This window comes from Lissotriton helveticus, chromosome 2_1 (assembly GCF_964261635.1).
Source record: "Lissotriton helveticus chromosome 2_1, aLisHel1.1, whole genome shotgun sequence".
NCBI lineage: Eukaryota > Metazoa > Chordata > Amphibia > Caudata > Salamandridae > Lissotriton > Lissotriton helveticus.
Window position 1 is genome coordinate 1,874,643,861 of NC_136059.1, and position 18,947 is coordinate 1,874,662,807.

Here is an 18,947-nt window from a genome sequence, read left to right on the forward strand (position 1 = left end):
GGTGACCCGCATAGTAGGTACTAAAAAGGATGGAGAGCATAAATACTGTGCCACTCATGATACAACAAGGGTGTAAGACGCCCAGATGGCCGAGGGCCCCGCAGGCGATTGGGACTGGCCTAGCTCTAAAAGGAAAGTGGACATGGAACCCCAGAACCCCCTCAAAACCCCCCTTCAAGAAACAGCAACGAAACATGAGAACAGTTGAAAAGAGGGAACTGTCCCCCATCGTCCATCGTCGATCAGTGAAAACGTCTTTGGGGTTAGACTACCAACAACGAACCGCCCCTCCTCCCGCCTACGACCTGGCCATTAACTAATCAGACAGCCAGCTATAAGTGATGTCCGATGTCAGCCCGGTGAGAGGTTGGCCAATTCCGCAGCGACTGCCGCAAGAGCCGATTTTTGGCCTTGTGTGATGTCCGCAGCAGGGGGTTTCCTGGGTCGGCGCCTACAACCCGCATGCGCCAGCGAGACCCAGAGTCAGCTGTAGCGTCCCTAGTGATCTCATCTTCACTCTCTTCCTTCTGGATATCCACCCCCAGCAACCCACAGGCCTCCCTCGGGGAACGTAGTTGGTATAGTTTATCTTTACGAAACACCAGATGGAATGAATGGCCCCAGCTGTAGGATATGTTGTGCTGCTGAAGATGCTGAATGATAGGCTTGAAGGTTCTACGTTTTTGCAAAGTGAACGCAGATAAGTCCTGAAACAGAACCGGCATCTGGCCCCGGAACTCCACCGGGTGCATTTGACGCGCTTTTTGCAGGATGGCCTCCTCGGTGCGGTAGTCTTGGACACAGACCAGGATGTCCGACGTGGGGGCCGATGGAGCACGCGGTGGTCCAACTCTGTGCGCACGGTCTGTGCGTAATTCTGTCTCTAGAGGCCTGCCTAGGATATGGTTGAACAGCTCACTCGTGTAGGTAAAAAGGTCCTTCGAGCCGTCGTCCACCTTCACTCCCCGGATCTGGATGTTATGGTGACGGGAGCGGTTTTCTAGATCTTCCAGGTGGGATTGGAGATCTACCTGTTGATCGTGGAACCTGAGGACCTCTTGCTGTAGTGCCGCCAGTTCCGTGTCCCTCCCATCACCCTTGCCCTCCAAGTCCGCGCCGTTCTCTTATGGCATCCATGTCTCGACGAACCTCCTTGATTTCCGTGGTGAACTCTTTCTTGAGTGTGTGAATATCTTCACGCAGAGCTACAAACATGGACTCAAGAAACGCCTTGGTGATGGGCTCTGCACAATCTGTGCGCGTTGATGTCTGGGCAACGGTGTCGGTCGCCATGCCAGAGGTTGCCTGTCCAGTCTGTTCCTTCGCAAATAAGTCTTTAAGGGTCTTGTCTTTGCGTCTCTCTGCGGAGGACATAGCTCGCCTCCCCGGGACCTGAAAGAGTCGTAGGAGGCCCTCACTAGCCTGATCGTACTGCAGGAGTGAACTTTCCCTATCGGCGTGTGCTGGCCCTGAAGTTCAAAGTCTCTGGGGAGGCCCAATATCGGATTAAATAATAGGTGGTGCCAAGGTTAGTCACTCCATCAGCCCGGCTCCGGGGTGAGCTCCCGTCGCTGTAGAGCCTCCTCACCCCACTCTTCTGTCAGCAGACTCCCGTGCCCCTGGGCAAGTGCTGCTATGTGGCGGCGCCACTTGCTTCGCTCGGACTCCCTCAATTGGGTGTAGATCGACTGGTGGGCTTGACTCCGGCCGCCACCCTCGCCGACCACTGCCTCGGTGGTTTCACCCCTCTCACTCGGCCAGGCCTCCGACACTGTCTCTGCCCACCCAGCACCACCTCCATGCGCAAAGCCACAATGGCGCTGTCTTTCTGGCCTCGGCAATCGCAGCCGCAACTGCAGACTCCCCCCTCCAAAGATCCAGGGCCCTGGGCGTCTCCTCCTCAAGGCCGGGCCACTGACCGCTATTCCACCTAATGTACTGCCGCTTAGATCCCCTGCCTCAGTCACACCCAGCCCGCACTGCACAGGCCTGCCGTGTCGCTCTGCGCTGCAGGTCACCTCACACTCCTCCAGTGAGGCCCACAATGTCGAACTGGCAGTAGGCCCGCTGCTGGAGTTGCATGCCACCCGATCTCCCTCAGACTCGATAGCACTTCCTGGGTCGTGCACACAATGGCGGGCCGGGTCACTTCTCCAGCCCTATTGTGGGCTCATACCGCTGGAGAGTTGTCGCAGCACTGAAACCTTGCCTCCTGCAGCGGCAGCCACGATCAGTGCAGTCACTTTGCCGCCCGCAGAGCTCTCCTGGTACGGCCGCCTCCAGCGCTGCAGGTCTCCCCAAGATGGCGGCCCTTACTCCGCTCCTCCGCACCACCTCGGTTCCCAGCCACGGGGCAGTCGCCAGGCCACCGCCGCCAGTGCCGTCTCAGCAGGCCCGCTGCGCCGATGTCCGCCCCTGGCCCACCGGATCAGATGGAGAGGATCGGGACTCTCGGTGCTCGGGTGCGGCCTCCGGCGTCTCATACCTCCGGTCTGCGCCTCTCTCAGCCTCCTCCAAGCACCCGAGCTCCATAATGTCAGGCCTCTTCCGGGCCCTCGCGGTCCCCGAGGCCCAGTCGGGGAGAGGGGGCGGGCCCAGCCGCGGCTGCTCCGTCACTCGAACCTGCTCTGTCCGGGTGATAGGCCGCCGCGCCCCTTGCTCACATACCCCACCGGGCTCCCAATGCGATTCTCCTGCGGGGGAGCGCGAAGGTGCCTGGAGTGGCCCACGGCAGTCGCCGCGCGGGTCCAAGGACCTGTATGCCGCTCACCCAAGATGGCGGGCAGACTTCCCACCGGCTTCTCACCAGGCTCCTGTGCTCGCAGTCTCTCTGCCCCGGCGGCACCAATCGTACCGATGTCTCCACTAAAGGCCGCCTCCTCCGAGCAGCTCAAAGGTCTGTCTTTCGCCTCAGCGGACTCTCGCTTTCCTGCCTGCAGCCCCAAGCGAGCCAGCGCGGCCCCGTTAGTTTTGCGCGCCGTCCGCTCACTGCAGGGTCGGCGCCGATAGATCTGTATGCATCTCCACTCAAAGCTGGCCCCACTGATACCGGGACCTCTCCAGCCCCCTCCAGCCCCCAGAAAGTAGTCGATACGGGCTATAACAGCCCACAGGCCGGTGCTGTTTCAGGCCGTCGGCAGGAGCTCGGGAGCAGTGACTCTGCTCACTCCGCCATCTTGGTCACGCTCCGCCAGATGTATTTTAAATTAAGTAGCCTGTGTGTAGATTCTATCCTGGAACTGTTCAGAGCAAAATTCTTTCCATCTATTCGATATTGCTTCTTTTAATATGGCTCTAAATTAAATAAAGATCCGTAGACAGTCTTGTCCACCGCAGTCTGATATGATTTGGGTCTTCCAAGTATGTTCATGTCAGTCAATTGAGATTGGAATTTAGGCTTACTAATTTAACTAGAATGGCCGATTTTACTTTTCATTAAATAGTGTCTGGGGAAAAAAAAGCTGTAGTAGGCCTGCTCAAGAATTTCTTAGGGAAGTAGCGTTGTACTGATTTAAAAATGCATATTACGAATGTCATCACGAATCTTACCAGAATTATAAACGATTCAAGACTTAACAAAGATTGGAACACTCATCAGAGCTACATCTCCCTCAAGGAAATAGCCGAAGAGTCACTTCAAAAATCTGAGAAAAGAATTGCATTCATACAAATCAGGTTCTGCCTTCTCGCAGGAGACGTATGAGTGAGCTGGAAATAACAAGGCTCAATGCACTGTAAATATTATTGAAGTTGTAACTATAGCTGTGAATCATTCCCTCTTAAACTCTCTCTCCTCTTATTAGGGCTCTGAATTAGTTTATTAAGGCACTGTTTCTTAAAATTGGGGATACACACTATTAATGAGGCGACTGCATTGTGTGTGCTGGGTCAAGATGTACAGCAATTCTTCAGATTGGTCAAATATTTTGACCTTGCTATCGGAAAACTTGAAAGGTAACGGATCGAACCGATGCTCTGGCTCGTAGGAAGGGAAGCATCCCAGATTAATGCACACTGTCACTTATGAATTGCACACCTCCTTTGAAGATTTCTGATTTATTTGTACTGACAACGTGTTCATTTTAAACAATTGTATTGTACTTGATGATTTCATGCTAATTTGTTATGGTTTTAATTAATCACAACAATCGCAACAAGATGATGGAAAGAGTGCTGAAACTTTTCAACCACTCACCTCCCAGTCACAGATCTGGGTTCAATCCATAGTTATTTTGCTCACTATTCCACCCCAGTTTGGACACAGCCATATGCAAATCAGCCTTGACCCTGCTCCTCATGGGAACAGTCCAGCCCGATCTGCTGTGCCAGGTCCTCCCTGGACCGGAAACAAGCATCCTAGGACCGGTTTCCTATTATTACTCATCAGGCAGGCTCGCTTGAATCCAGTGGCACAACGAGCAATCACGCACATAATTGTTTGGATAAGAATGCTGGCTTGTTAATGTTAAAATTAATTTCCATGATTGCAAACGTTTTTAGTCCCTTCCAGAGCATGTGTGCAGTACAACGACTGCTTTATGGTTGCTTAAGTGATACTATGTTGTGTAACTAATCTATTTAGTAATGAAACTCAATTTATCTTTTAGGAAACCAGGTACCAGTTGCTTCAGCTTCGACCTGCACAACGGGCATCCTGGATTGGTTATGCTATAGCTTATCACCTCTTGGAGGATTATGAAATGGCAGCAAAGATTTTAGAAGAATTCAGGAAGACCCAGCAGGTAGCGGCAAAGAAAGTTGTCTGTCCAAATCTTTATGTAACCTATTTGAATAAATCTTAGGACAGTGGATCACTGGAAAACAGGGTTAAATGTTTAGTTGGCCAGGTAAAAGTTTCATAAACGTGTTAAAAAAAGTTTGAAGTGATCTCGGGCGTTAAGTGAAGAGAAACCATTTTCGAAGTATAAGCAGATGGTATCTACGATAAACAGCTTTCACTGGATCAGTATCATACTCATTTTTTTTAATTATTTTTTTATTATCAACTTTGTGTTTATGCAGCAAGTTCTTTCATCATCACAATCAACGAAAGCTATACATTTGGAATTATACCAATACATATTGTGGTTTTGGCAAGAATCAGTCATTTCACATTAAGAGTCCATCAGAGGATCACCACCTTCCTATTTCCAGTCATGTTTGTGAGGACACCCATGTGCAACATAACCTTTTTTTGTTTTGTTTTGCACACCAATCTTCTCCTGTGCGCCACTGCTCGATTGAGGGTGGGTGTGGGTAATCTCCACAAGTGGGCCACATCCCTTTTGACCACTAGACTTGCCATCCCAATAAAGGTCCGTTAAGCATGCGGGCCTCCAAGTTCCTCCATGTGTCCCAGCAGTAAAATATGCAGGGTCAACTTAATGGAATGTCACAAAACCGTTGAAATCTCCTGGCCTACCCCATCCCTTAAGGATCGCAGTGCTGGGCAGTACCACAGCATATGAAAGACATCAGCAGCGGAAAGTACGCAACACGCGCATGCTGCCTGGGCAGTAGATATTTGATGCGTGGGGAGATCTAGGCTGCATGTAGGTAATTTACCTGGATCGTGCACAAGTGGGTGCCACGCAGGCCTACCACCAATCGTCTTCGTCCAATTCACCCACCCAGTTAACCCATTTCTGGCGAAGAGAGTCAAAGCCGTCCGGGGCAGGGATTATCAGGGAGCTGTAGATCACGGATATTGCTCCTTTCCCCAGGCGTCACCGGAAAATCTTGGTGGGCTGTTATCTGGGAGTTGAGTGTTTGGGGAGAGGTGTGACCGCAAAGCATGCCACAGCTGAAGAAATCGAAAAACTGTGTGTCGGCCAGGGCATAGTGGTCCTTCAGGTCCTGGAAGGACATCAGACTGTCTCCCTTATAAACATACCCTAAGTATGTAATTCCAATGCGGTTGCAGTGGGTGAAGCCCTCGAAAGAAGAGAGAAGTTGAAGCCACATTACCTGCCATAGGGGTGTCATGCCCATTAGGCAGCGTTCCCACAGATTAAAGCATAAGGCCCCCCTCCAGCAAAGAATCGACACCCAGGTAGAAGGTGGCATTGTCTGGGGTAGAAGAGTGCCATAAAGGAGGCAGGAGAGTCCCTCAAAGCTCACCAGGTGGAGCTCCAGGCGGTAGGCAGGGTCATCCCAGCCTTAAGTAAACCAATCATTAATAGGTACCAATTGTGCATCCAGGTTGTACACATAAATGTCAGACACCCCAAGACCCTCGTCGAAGGGTTATTTGCGTGCTGAGGGAAATGCCACTCTGTGACGTTACTAGCCCATATAAAGGTTATAAGTTTAGAAGTCAGGCAGTGAAACCACCTTTGGGGAATAGGATAGGGGAAGTTCACCAGGACATTTAAGTAGTGAGTAAGATGCAGCATCTTAGAGTGTGATTTGCCGCATGAGGTTGAGGGGAAAGTTAATCCAGCAGCACAGCCCTGATCGAAAGCTAGGGCCAGGTGATGGAAATGAAGGGCCAATGCTAAGTCCGGGAGATGGGACACGTGGATCCCAGATGAAGGCACCAGTATCACCCCTTGGCATCCCCCCACGTCTCCCAAAATGGGCTTAATCATATTGATCTGGAGGCCAGAGGCTTCACAGTAGAGATGAAGAACCTCCAGGCACCAGGGTCCTGAGACCTGAGGGTCACCAAGGAACAGGAGAATGTCCTCAGTGTATAACGCTATTGGAGGAGAATGTCCTCAGTGTATAACGCTATTGGATCTTCAATACCACTTCCTCCACCTCCATCCTTGTTTATGTGCATCACATTGCATAAGGCACGTCGGAGTTCTATAGTTAGGTCATATAATGGGTAAAGAGGGCAACCCTGGCGCGACCCCCGTTAGATTAGGGAGGGGTGGACAAAATATCATTCACCCGGACCTGTGCCTTGGGGCCATTATAAAGGAAGTGGACCTTCTTGCAGAAAGGTGGCCCTTAGCCCGCTCGCAGGAGGACTGCGTCCAGGAAGTCCCAAGAGATTGAAACAGTATCGTACTTGAGAAAATCGCATTACTATGCACTTTAATTTTGATGGTGATTTATTGCTTGCAGCTGCTCACAACTTAAAGCTCAAATGTCATATTATCTCATGACAGTCACTACAGAACAAAATACACCTGTCTACTTTTTTCTGAACTGCTTGTTTTTCCGCTAGTCAACTTTACAATCTGTGAGTAGACTTTAATTACTCTCCCTTTTATCAAGAGGTGCTTGACAGTAGAGTCTAGGTCTGGTTAATTGTGGTACCTTGAACATGTATCCCCCGCTAACCAAAGTGAGAGTGGCTGCTTCTAACCCCCCCACCATACTGTAATGTGACTGGCCTCAGAGATACTGGCCTTACCTGAAGCCTGCTTGCAGACTACGTATCAATACTTTACTGAAATGGGTAGCAGATCAACACAATGCTTGTTTCCCTGCCTTCTTTAGTAATGGGATCCTCCCATCTGGAGTTAATTCTTGATACCCTCAATACTTCTTTCCTACAATCTACTGTACCTACCCTTTGGAAGCATGCAATGGTGAACCCCTTATTAAAAAAAAAAAACCAATGGCTGACCCCGAAGTACTGTCCAACTACAGACCCATCTCTCTCTTACCAGTGTTTTCGAAAATTTTACAAAGACATTTCCACTCTCTTCTAACACATTTTAAAGAAAACAATTGTCTCCATTCTTCTCAATCTGGCTTTCGAGCTGGCTACTCCACTGAAACAGCACTTTTAGGAGTCACTGAAAAGATCAGTAAGCTCCTAGATGACGGCCAAACAGTTGAAAACACTGGTGTATGTGGTGCAGCACTTGAATGGATTTGTTATTTTCTGTAAAATCGCACTTTTCAAATTATGTCAGCCTCAGCTTGCTCAAAAAGTTTTACTTCACTGCATGGAGTACCCCAGGGCTCAATTCTTAGCCCTCTGCTTTTTAACCTGTATGTTAAATCTTTAGCAGATATAGCAGACAAAGTGGGTCTCACCCTCATGACCTGCGCAGATGATTCTCAAATCATCTTCTCCCTTTTGGATTCTAGTCCATTGGCCTCCTCCAATCTTAAACAGGGTCTTACTGATATTTTTGACTGGATGACCATAAACCAGTTAAAACTAGAGAGATAAGACGGAGGTTCTTATCTTAGGACAATATAAAGACCTTTGGAAATCCTCCCATTGGCCTACTCAAATGGGAAATCTCCCTCTTCCGACTAGCTATGTTCGTAACCTTGGTGTTATTGTGGACAGTACTTTATCTATGAACCAACAAACTGGTAAAGTAGCGGCCCTATGTTTCACCATTTTAAAATGGCTAAAGAAAATTCTTTGGATGCTACCCGTTTCCACCCAAAAGACAGTAGTCAATGCTCTTATAACATCATGACTTGACTACGGCAACATCCTTTATCTTGGGTCAAATAAGGCTGTGGTACGTAGATTGCAGCTAATCCAAAACTCTGCTGCCAGGCTGCTCTGTAAGGTTCCAAAAACATCTAGCATTTCCGGCCACCTACGTGACCTACACTGGCTCAGGGTGGAGAATCGCACTAAATTCAAAGCCCTGAGCTATATGTTTAAGATAAAAGCTGGTACCGCTCCCAAATATCTTCAAGCGCTAGTGCATCCTTATGTACCCGCTCGTCAGCTACGATCTTAAACCGCGGCTAACTTCTGTGTGCCGAGGTTCAAATTTTCTAGAGTGGGTGGGAGATCATTCTCCTATCTAGGTCCATCCATCTGGAATACACTTCCCACCTTCATACGAAAAGAAGCCAACTATTCGCGTTTACGAAAAAATGTTAAGACCTGGCTGTTTGATCAGTAACATCTACGGAAGGTTAGGGATTCCCGGCCCCTCTTATCCCGACACTGCTATAATGCCAGAACCCTCCACGCACTCAAACACCGGATGATCACACACCTGCTTCCTGGTCGCCCCGAAGCGCACCCATGGAGCTTTCACCTGCCGGAACTGCAGCTTCACAAGCATCCGCCCCACCGTGCTGCCGACCAGGAAAGAACCCAACCACCTCAGATGCATCCTTCTCAACACCCGCTCCGCCCGAAAACATGCCGTTGAACTCTGGGACCTACTCGACTCAACCTCCCCAGACGTTGCTTTCCTGACGGAGACTTGGCTGAACCCCGCCTCGGCACCCGACATAGCCATAGCCGTCCCGGAAGGCTACATTGGAAAAACTACTGCAACACCTCCCAGATCAATTCAAAGATCAGGCAACAGACCTCATACAGGAAGGCAAATTAATATCCAATGCCTCAATAAAATGTGCACTAGATGTTGCTGACACAGCATATACTATACAGTCAATACTAGTGTCATACTCAGACGACATGCGTCGTTACGCATTTCCGGGTTTAAGGCGGAGGTGCAGACTACCATCTTAAACCAACCTTTCAATCAGAATCAATTGTTTGGGCCTGAATTAGTCACTATACTAGAAAAAATGAAAAAGGACAGAGACACAGCTAAGTCTATGGGAGTGTTACAATCCACACAGACTAGAAGTTCTTTTCGTCGCTCCTTTTATAGAGGAGGCTCCAAGCAAACCGGAGCAGATACAACATCATCTTTCAAGACGCACACACAAACCCCCTCTAACAAAGGCTACTTTAGAGGAGGATACAGAGGCAATAATAATAAGGGGAGAGGTAGAGGTAACAACAACCGCTCCTCTTCCACTCCCAAACAGTGACTTCCCTCTGCTCCCCCAACAGCATTCCACTCCTGTAGGGGGAAGATTATCACAGTTCCTACCTGTCTGGAACTCCATTACAACAGACAGGTGGGTGAGACAGATTATCCAACATGGCTACTGCCTAGAACTCACAGCAACCCCCCCAAACATACATACAATCCAATGTCTACAGACCATCTGACTCTGCTTTAACAGGAAGTTCTAGCGCTTCTACAAAAGGATGCTATTCAATTGGTTCCTTTAGAAGAAAAGGAACAGGAGTTCACTCCCTGTACTTTCTAATCCCCAAAAAGGACGGGACACTGAGACCAATTCTCGACCTCAGGCCCCTCAACCATTACATACAATCAGATCATTTTCACATGATCACTCTGCAACAAGTACTCCCACTGCTGCAACAAGGCGATTTTCTTTCAACACTAGACCTAAAAGACACCTATTTTCACATTCCTATACATCCTGCTCACAGGAAGTATCTAAGGTTTGTAATATAAGGACAGCACTACCAGTTCAAAGTACTTCCATTTGGGGTCACTACAGCACCACAAGTGTTCACAAAGTGCTTAGCAGTAGTAGCGGCACATCTCAGAAGACAACAGATACATGTCTGCCCTTACCTCGACGATTGGCTCATAAAAGCCAAATCATTCAGTCAGTGTCCAACACACAAATCAAACAATTCAAACGTTGCACAACTTGGGGTTCACAATAAACTACACCAAGTCGCATCTGCAGCCTTCGCATGTTCATCAGTATCTAGGAGCTACCATAGACACATCTACAGCTCGAGCGTATCCCAGTCCAGCCAGGATACACAGCATTCAAACCTTAGTCTCCATTTTTCAACACCAGCAGTCTCTCCAAGCCAAAGTGTTCATGAGACTAATAGGCATGATGGCATCTTGCATCTTCATAGTTCCACATGCAAGACTGCAAATGCGTCCATTACAAGAATGTCTAGCACAACAGTGGAATCAGGCTCAAGGTCAGCTCACAGACCTGGTGTTGGTAGACGGCCGTACGTATCGCTCTCTGCAATGGTGGAACCCCAAAAACTTGACAAAAGGACGGCCGTTTCTCGACCCAGTTCCACAAATAGTGCTCACGACAGATGCATCCCTCACGGGATGGGGAGCCCATCTCTTACATTATACCACACAAGGCCAATGGAACAACCAACAAAAACTGTTCCATATCAACAATGTAGAACTGGTAGCAATATTCTTAGCATTCAAAACTTTTCAACTACAAGTACAAAACAAAGCTATCTTAATCCGGACGGACAATATGACAGCCATTTACTATATACAAAAACAGGGGGGGGGACACTCTCTGCAACTGTCCCAGCTCGCACAGAACATTTGGAGATGGGCCATTCCTCAAAACATACATCTGCAGCAGAACACCTTCCGGGAGTTCACAATCAGATAGCAGATCTGTTGAGTCGGCAGTCACAACAGATTCACGAATGGGAAATACATCCACAAGTTCTTCAGCCATTCTTCCAAATGTGGGGGCATCCACAAATAGATCTGTTTGCCACCCACGAAAATGCAAAATGCCCAACCTTCGCTGCTAGGTTTCCACACCCACGGTCCGAAGGCAATGCGATATGGATGAATTGGTCAGGCAGATTTGCGTACGCTTTTCCGCCTCTCCCACTCATTCCACTAGTAGTGCGCAAGCTCAGACAAGTCTCTCAAACTAATACTAGTAGCTCCCACATGGGCACGCCAACCGTGGTTCACCACACTACTAGATCTCTCCCTGGTTCCACATCAAAAGTTACAGCTCACACCCTCCCTGTTAACACAGAACCCTGGAGAAATAAGACACCCAGAACCAAGTCAACTGAATTTGGCGATCTGGCTCCTGAAGTCTTAGAGTTTGGTTACTTAAACCTACCACCAGACTGTATGAACATTTATTAAGGAAGCTACAAAACCCACTACCATAGCGTGTTATGCTGCTAAATGGAAAAGACTTGCAATATATTGCAAAAATAATCACAATGACCCACTGGATGCTTCCATTCAAAATATAATTTTTACCTTTTACATCTACAAAGGTCCAATTTGGCTTATTCTTCCATACGCCTGCATCTTGCAGCAATTGCAGCCTATTTACAAAATAGGCAACATCTATCTCTCTTCAGAGTACCTGCAATCAGAGTATTCATGGAAGGATTGAAACGAATAATCCCACCTAGGTTACCACCTGCTCCTGTATGGAACCTAAACGTTGTCCTTACAATGTGAATTGCAATTTCTAACATGGAAAACTGCTTTTCTTGTTGCCATCACCTCTCTCAGAAGAGTTAGTGAAATACAAGCATTCACAATACAAGAACCATTTTTTCAAATCCATCCTAATAAAGTGGTTCTTAGATCTAACTCTAAATTTCTACCAAAGGTTATCACTCCTTTTCATCTAAATCAATCTGTAGAGCTACCTGTGTTTTTCCAAAACCCAGACTCTGTGGCAGAAAGGGCCGTACACACCTTAGATGTTAAAAGAGCTCTGTTATACTATACAGATAGGACTAAATACTTTAGAAAGACAAAACAATTATTTGTATCTTTATCTCCTCCACACAAGGGCAACCCCTTTTCTAAGGGGGGGATTGCCAGGTGGATTGTAAAGTGTATACAAATATGCTATCAAAAAGCAAAACGTACACTAACAGTTCCTCCTAGAGCGCACTCTACTCGCAAGCTAGGAGCCTCTATGGCTTTCTTAGGAAATATACCACTAGAGGACATATGCAAGGCAGCAACATGGTCTACACCACACACCTTCACTAAACACTATTGTGTTGATGTGCAGGCCAAGCAGCAAGCTGCAGTGGGCCAAGCTGTCCTTAGAACACTGCTTCAAACTACTGCAACGGATACAAGCGACCACCACTAGGGGAGACACTGCTGCACAATCGATGCTAAGTGTACACTCTGCAGCTCATATGCCTCGAACGGAAAATGCTACTTACCAGTATGCATCTGTTCTTGGCATGTAGAGCTGCAGAGTCGTAGACGCCCACCCGCCTCCCCGGGACTTGTATCCGTTTCAGTTCTCATCTTACTTAGATGCACACGCATGGACATCCTTTCTCTTTACTTCTACTAACTCCATTTCCCATTATGGCGAAAAACAATCTGAGGATGGAGTTGATGACCATGCGCAGTATTGTCCTAGGGAGGAGTCACATATCTAGTGACTACAAAGACTTCTTCCAAGAAGACAACAACCTGCAATCATCAGAGCCCAACACCAGGTGGCGATCTAATGCGAAGTGTACTACTCTGCAGCTGTACATGCCAAGAACAGATGCATACTGGTAAGTAGCATTTTCCTTGTGGCGCAACTCGAACGGATCTGGGTGTTTCAGATCTGACTGGGGAGGGAGTGATTCAGCATTACATCAGCCATGCAATTAGTTTCCCACTCAGAAATCATTTGCACAACCAGTGGGGCCATTGGGGTTGACAATGTTTGGAGAAAAACACCCACATCTGATCTTGGTTTGGGGCTTACACGCTCCCCGATGTAATCTCCTTGCCAAGCAATCTACCATTATTCAGAACATTGTGATCCTCTTTATTAATTGTGGAGTGTGTATGTTCAAAGGGATTCCCTGCCCTAATCCATGTAAACGCATGTAGGAAAGTGCCCCGTTTTGCACGGTAGCCCCCCACTTTTTGCCTGATGTTGATGCTCTCTGACTAAGTGTGCCCTGGGTTCCTGCCAACCAGGTACCCAGGGCCTATGTTCTTTCCCTAAATCTGTACTGTTGCAAACCCAGGTGGCAACTCTCTGGCCACATGTAAGTTTCTTGTAAAAGGTACCATGGGTACTGTGACCAGAGAAGGCCTCTTAGGACTGCAGCACATATTGTGCCACCCTTAGAGGCCCTGTACCTCAACACCCGCACACTGCCCATTGCAGCCTCCTGTTTTGATGCAGAGCAAAGTGAATAGTCGACATGGCACACATCCTTGTGTGCCATGCCTACAATCCACTGCCTATTGCATAGGTAAACCAACCCTCTAGCTGGGTGCACTATATATACCACTGGTGAGGGTACATGTGTATGAGCCCCTGTACCCCTACAGTGTAAGTCCATTCTTAGACATTGTAAGTGCAGTAAAGCCATAAAAGAGTATATGGTCTGGGAGTTTGTCATTACGAACTCCACAGCACCATAATGGAAATCAGCACATTAAACCCACACTAATGCCAGTGTGGGATTTAATGGCAAATGCACTCTGCGGGCTTCTTAGAGATGCCCCAGAAAAATGACCTAACTTGTGTCCCAACTGGCTGCTCGCCAGCTGCCACCCCTAGACATGTTTCTGGACCCCTGGTTCGAGAACCTCCCGCTCTTGGGGTCCTGAAACAGAGCTCATCTTGGGCAGAAGTGTCAAGCTTCCTCCCCAGGATGGGCAGGGTCCACGTAGGGGAAGCTTCAAAGGCTTGCTGCCTTCGTGAACTGACCCAGCCATTTGCTGCTCCCAGCAACTGGCTTCCCACCTGTTCTGACCCTCACTTTGGGCGGGATAATCGGTGGGATAACCAAGATAGGAGGAGAGGTGTGCCCACCTTGGCCAACCCCACCCCTCATGTGGGGGAGGCGAAGCACAACTCTCAATTCATGCCATCTTGAAGATGGGGGGACCCAGCCAACCAGAGTGAGGCTTATGCCCACTCCCACTGGAGGGTGGCATAATAGGGGCATACCCAACCTGTATCTACCTGAAATACCCTTAACTTTAGTATTTAGGGGCAACGCAGAGCCTTGCCTCGTCAGACAAGAAGAAAGAAGAAAAAGGACCGAAGAGCCATGCTGAAGGAAGAAGAGGACGACACCAACTGCCTTGCCCCCAGCCCTACCAGTCTGTTCCGACCTCCTCCAGTGGAATCCTGGCGTGTCCTACAGCCAGCAGCGCCCCCAGAACATAGAGGACCTGCCCTGACTTCTCAAAAAAGACTGTCTCCCGTGGGCACCGGATTTGCTCACCCACAGACACTGGCCAAATCAGCGAGTCTGCACCATTCTGCACCCGATGCCCACGTCCCTTGTTCGAGTGGCCCACCACCACGAGGAGGTCTCCCCAGCAATCCTGATCTGGGATCTTGTGAGCCCTAACCTACCTCAAGTCTCTCTGCGACTGGAGCCGGTAGAAAAACCCAATGCCAAAAGACTCCCCTGCATACGATGCCCCACGGCCTTGGGTGGCCCAACTGGCGGTGTTCCGGCATCTCAAGAAATCCCAACTTACCTCTCTAACCGATGGATCGCCTCCAATAGATCTTCATCCCCAAGCCTGCAGTGTTTGTTGCAACCAGAGAATCCCCATTGAAAACAGGGCCCCGAGCCAAAACAGCACCCTGCACTCGGCAGCCCCTGTGCCGCTGTGGGTGCACCTGTTGAGCTAAATCGGATCCCCCTTTGCCCTGAGCCTAAGTCCAGGAGCTATGCTCCCACAACCTTGTGGCCTGCTCGTGAGCAGCCACCAGCTGGAGGCCCCCCTATCCCCCATTGGATGACATTGGGCATCAGCACTCTTCAACCGGCTGCCATAGTGCTGCTGAGGGTGCTTTGAGAGTGCATCCTTGACCCTGGAGGAACCCTGGTTCTAACCCCAGAAAACCAACTCCCAAACCGAAGTGCTTACCATTAAGTCTATAACATAATTTTTTCCCCATGGGACTGCATTGGTTTGTATAAAACCTTAAGAAATTGCAAATGTACAAAAACTGACTTGCATACCTTTCCTTTAGGAAATGTCCCAGTTTGATATCTGGGCATATCACACTGAGTAGAGAAAGTAACTTAAAAAGTAACTTGAAACAATTTGAAAAGTAATTCAAACTGCTTTATAAACAAATGACTTGCCTGTAACCAATTCAACTGCATTCAAACTGTATTTAACTGCATTATTCTTGCTAAGTGTTATTATACTTACCTGTACGAGGCCTAGCTTGGTTCTAGAAAGTAAAATATAACTAAATGATCATTTTTATACAAATAATTTGGTCAGAGTTCAGTCTTTGTGTGTGACATTTCTCGCCTCACTGTGTACAATAAATGCTTTAAAAAAAAAGTTATTTATTGTTTTTTTCTAAATAAAGGCAATGTACATTTTAATGCAACAAACGAGCCTGCCACATATACATTATCTGATCTTACAATATCTCAGGATACACCTAATATTTGTACATCTTTATGTGCCTTCAAAAGCGATATTGCCCACTATCACCAGGACCATTATCCATGAAAACCGTGAACATTCAGAGGTAGTAATACAATATTAAAAAGGCAGATACTAGTCCCCACCCTGCAGCATCCATCATAGCAACATATCAAATAAGCATATTGTGTTTATTCCACATCTGCACTTATGGTCACAACTTGCATAACCTCCTCATCCCCATTTGTCTTTTCCAGAGCCCAGGCAACAAACGGCTCCCATATTTCCAGAGGTCATGAGGTGGGAGGCATCAATTCCCAGAAAGTAGTGAGCTGCGAGTGGCCATATGTAACCGCTCTAACCCACTCAATATTTGTAGGCTTCTTCCTCCTCCCCCAGTGAACCGCAATTTGACGTTTTGTGAATAACAATAGTAGGGCATTTAGTTTGCGCTTCTTAACGTGTGTCCTTTACATAACCCAACAGACCCAATACTGGGGATAGGGACAGAGACATGCCCAGGATCTTATTCATTTGCGTAAATATCTGGGACCAATAGTAAGTTAGTGCAGAACACTTCCATGCCATATGTAAGAAAGAAGCGGGGCTTACCCCACAACGCTAGCAGCACTCATCACCCCTCAATCCCATGCGGTGTAAACTTGTAGGTGTTCTGTAATATCTGTGTAGAAATTTGAAATGAATCAACCGAAGTCTATAGTTAGGTGAAAGTTCAGTGAGCTGATTACAACAATATTGCCATTGATCTTCTGTCAGTGGGGGAGAGAGCTCCTCGTTTCACCTCGATAGTGCATTATGCAGTGATTTGCATTTGTGTGTAGAGTCTGGTTATAAGTTTTCGTGGTGATGATTTCAGCAAGTTTTCTAGGGCTGATAAGGGGGTTGGGGGGGGGCGGGGCTGGAAACTCGCTATGCAACGCTCAGCAAGCAGCTCGTATTTTGTGATAAAGGAACATCTCTCCGAACGGCACCACCTGACCCTCTTCTGCAGCTGGGTAGTCCCTAAATGTGTTCCCTGGGTAGAGGTCCGCAAAGTGTGTAGCTTAATCTTCTGCGCTACCTTTTTACTCATCTCGTCCTTTATGTTTGGTAACATTGGGTTTTGTGCCAATGGGATTGATGGGGCATATTAAAATCAGGACTCCTGCACGCTTCCGCAATCCATCCCAAGCCCCTCGCAGGGTTTCAGAAGTGTCAATTCCGTCCGTGGGGCGTCTATATGGCTGATACTAGGCCACTTGGAGAGGAACCGGTGTTAACGCGTCCGTCTCCACCGCCACATGTGGCTGAAATGGCATTGGGTGCACCCAATAGTGCAGAAATTGTGCTTGTGCACAGAGCTCATATAGTTTCATGTCTGGGGCGCCCAGACCTCCCTGTTTTAGCGGCAGAGACAACAGCTCCCACGACACTCGAGCCTGTCCACCCGCCCAAACCATAGATGTTAACAGGGGGCGTAGTGTTCTGAAAAACGGTTGTGTGAGTATGATCGGCAAGTTCACAAAAAGATACAAAAATGTAGGCAATATGACCATCTTCGTCAGATTGATCTTCCCTGCCAGGGATAACGGAAGTTTAGCCCAGAGAGTAACCACCTACTCCAGCCAATTCATGGTCCGTCCATAATTCAAGTTCCACACCTCTTGTAGGTCCCGACTTATCCAAATTCCCAAATATTTTACCTTCTCAGCTTCCCACTTCAGTGGGAACTCAGAGGTCACAGCCTTTGTGTTGTCTGTCAGGGGGAATATAACTGATTTAGCCCAATTGATGGATATTCTGGCCAGCCCTCCAAATTTACTAAATTCCCTTAGCACTACATATATGTTCTTTGCTGGGTCCAGGATATACAGAGTGACGTCATCCACAATGAGCGATATAAGGAGGCTATGAGTACTAAACCCTATTCCCGTCGCCTTGTGGTGTTGTCTGATGCGTGCGGCTAATGGCTCCATCGTGGCGACGGATAATAGAGGGGATAGAGGGCATCCCTGACGTGTGCCGCGCAAGATCGGGAATGGCTCAGACAAAACACCATTAGTACGTAGCCTAGCTGTCGGCTCAGTATATAATAGCCAGATCCATTTAATAAAAAGAGTAAAAATGTTCTAATATCGCAAACAAATATGGCCATTCAAGCGAATCGAAGGCTTTAGTTGCGTCCAAAAATATCGCTGCTGCCTGCACATCCGGGTGTAAGTAATGCAGAACCGAGAAAACGGTTATATGATTATGAGAGCTAGACCTCCCTGATATAAAGCCCGATTGGTCTGGACGAGCAATGAGGGGGACCATTGGTTGTACCCGAATTGCTATTAATTTCGCCAATATCTTGACATCAACATTAATAAGCGATAGAGGCCGACATGAATCTAATTCGGTGTCAAGCTTCCCAGGTTTTAGCAGAGTAATTATGATCGCCTCTCGCATCGATTGGGGCAAAATACCAGTCTCTTGAGCTTCTTCACAAACTGCCAGAAGTCGGGGCGCTAGCTCTTCCACATGTCTTATAAAAGGCTGTTGTCAATCCGTCTGACCCAGGGGCCTTATCCAGGGGCAGACCCTTAATCATGCTAGTAACGTCTTCCAACATAAATGGCAAGTCCATGTACTCCCTGTGTCAATTATTAAACCAGATCAGTTCAAGGGTGTCCAAGGCCTGCATGCCGTCCGGGCATCTAGATTTCGTAGCAGTATATAACTGAGAATAGAACGAAGAAAACTCATGAAGTATAGCTTCTGGACCCCTGACCAAATTACCATTCCTACTGACCAGATCGGGGATATAGGCAGAGGACTTCGAGGTGCAAATCATGTTGGCAAGCGTCCGTCCCGGTCTATCCCCTTTCCAAATCTACGCGCCTCTGCATCTTTCCCAAGAAACTTCACCTCCCTCTGTGCCTCTTCGTCATAGTCTAGCAACTTGGATTTCAGCTCCGCTAGTGTAGCGGATGTACCATCCAAGTAATATTGTGTTTCAAGATCTTTGATGTTAGCCTCAGTGGATGA

General features: G+C 47.9%; 1 protein-coding gene across 1 annotated transcript in view; it reads left to right on the forward strand.

The window, feature by feature from the left end:
• The window catches only part of NAA15 (N-alpha-acetyltransferase 15, NatA auxiliary subunit), a 689,053-nt gene that overhangs the window by 182,083 nt on the left and 488,023 nt on the right, over nucleotides 1-18,947 (forward strand). Inside the window, exon 5 of the mRNA XM_078676786.1 lies at nucleotides 4,608-4,742. Coding sequence (XP_078532912.1) covers nucleotides 4,608-4,742 — 135 coding nt within the window. The remainder of the gene's footprint in view (nucleotides 1-4,607; nucleotides 4,743-18,947) is intronic.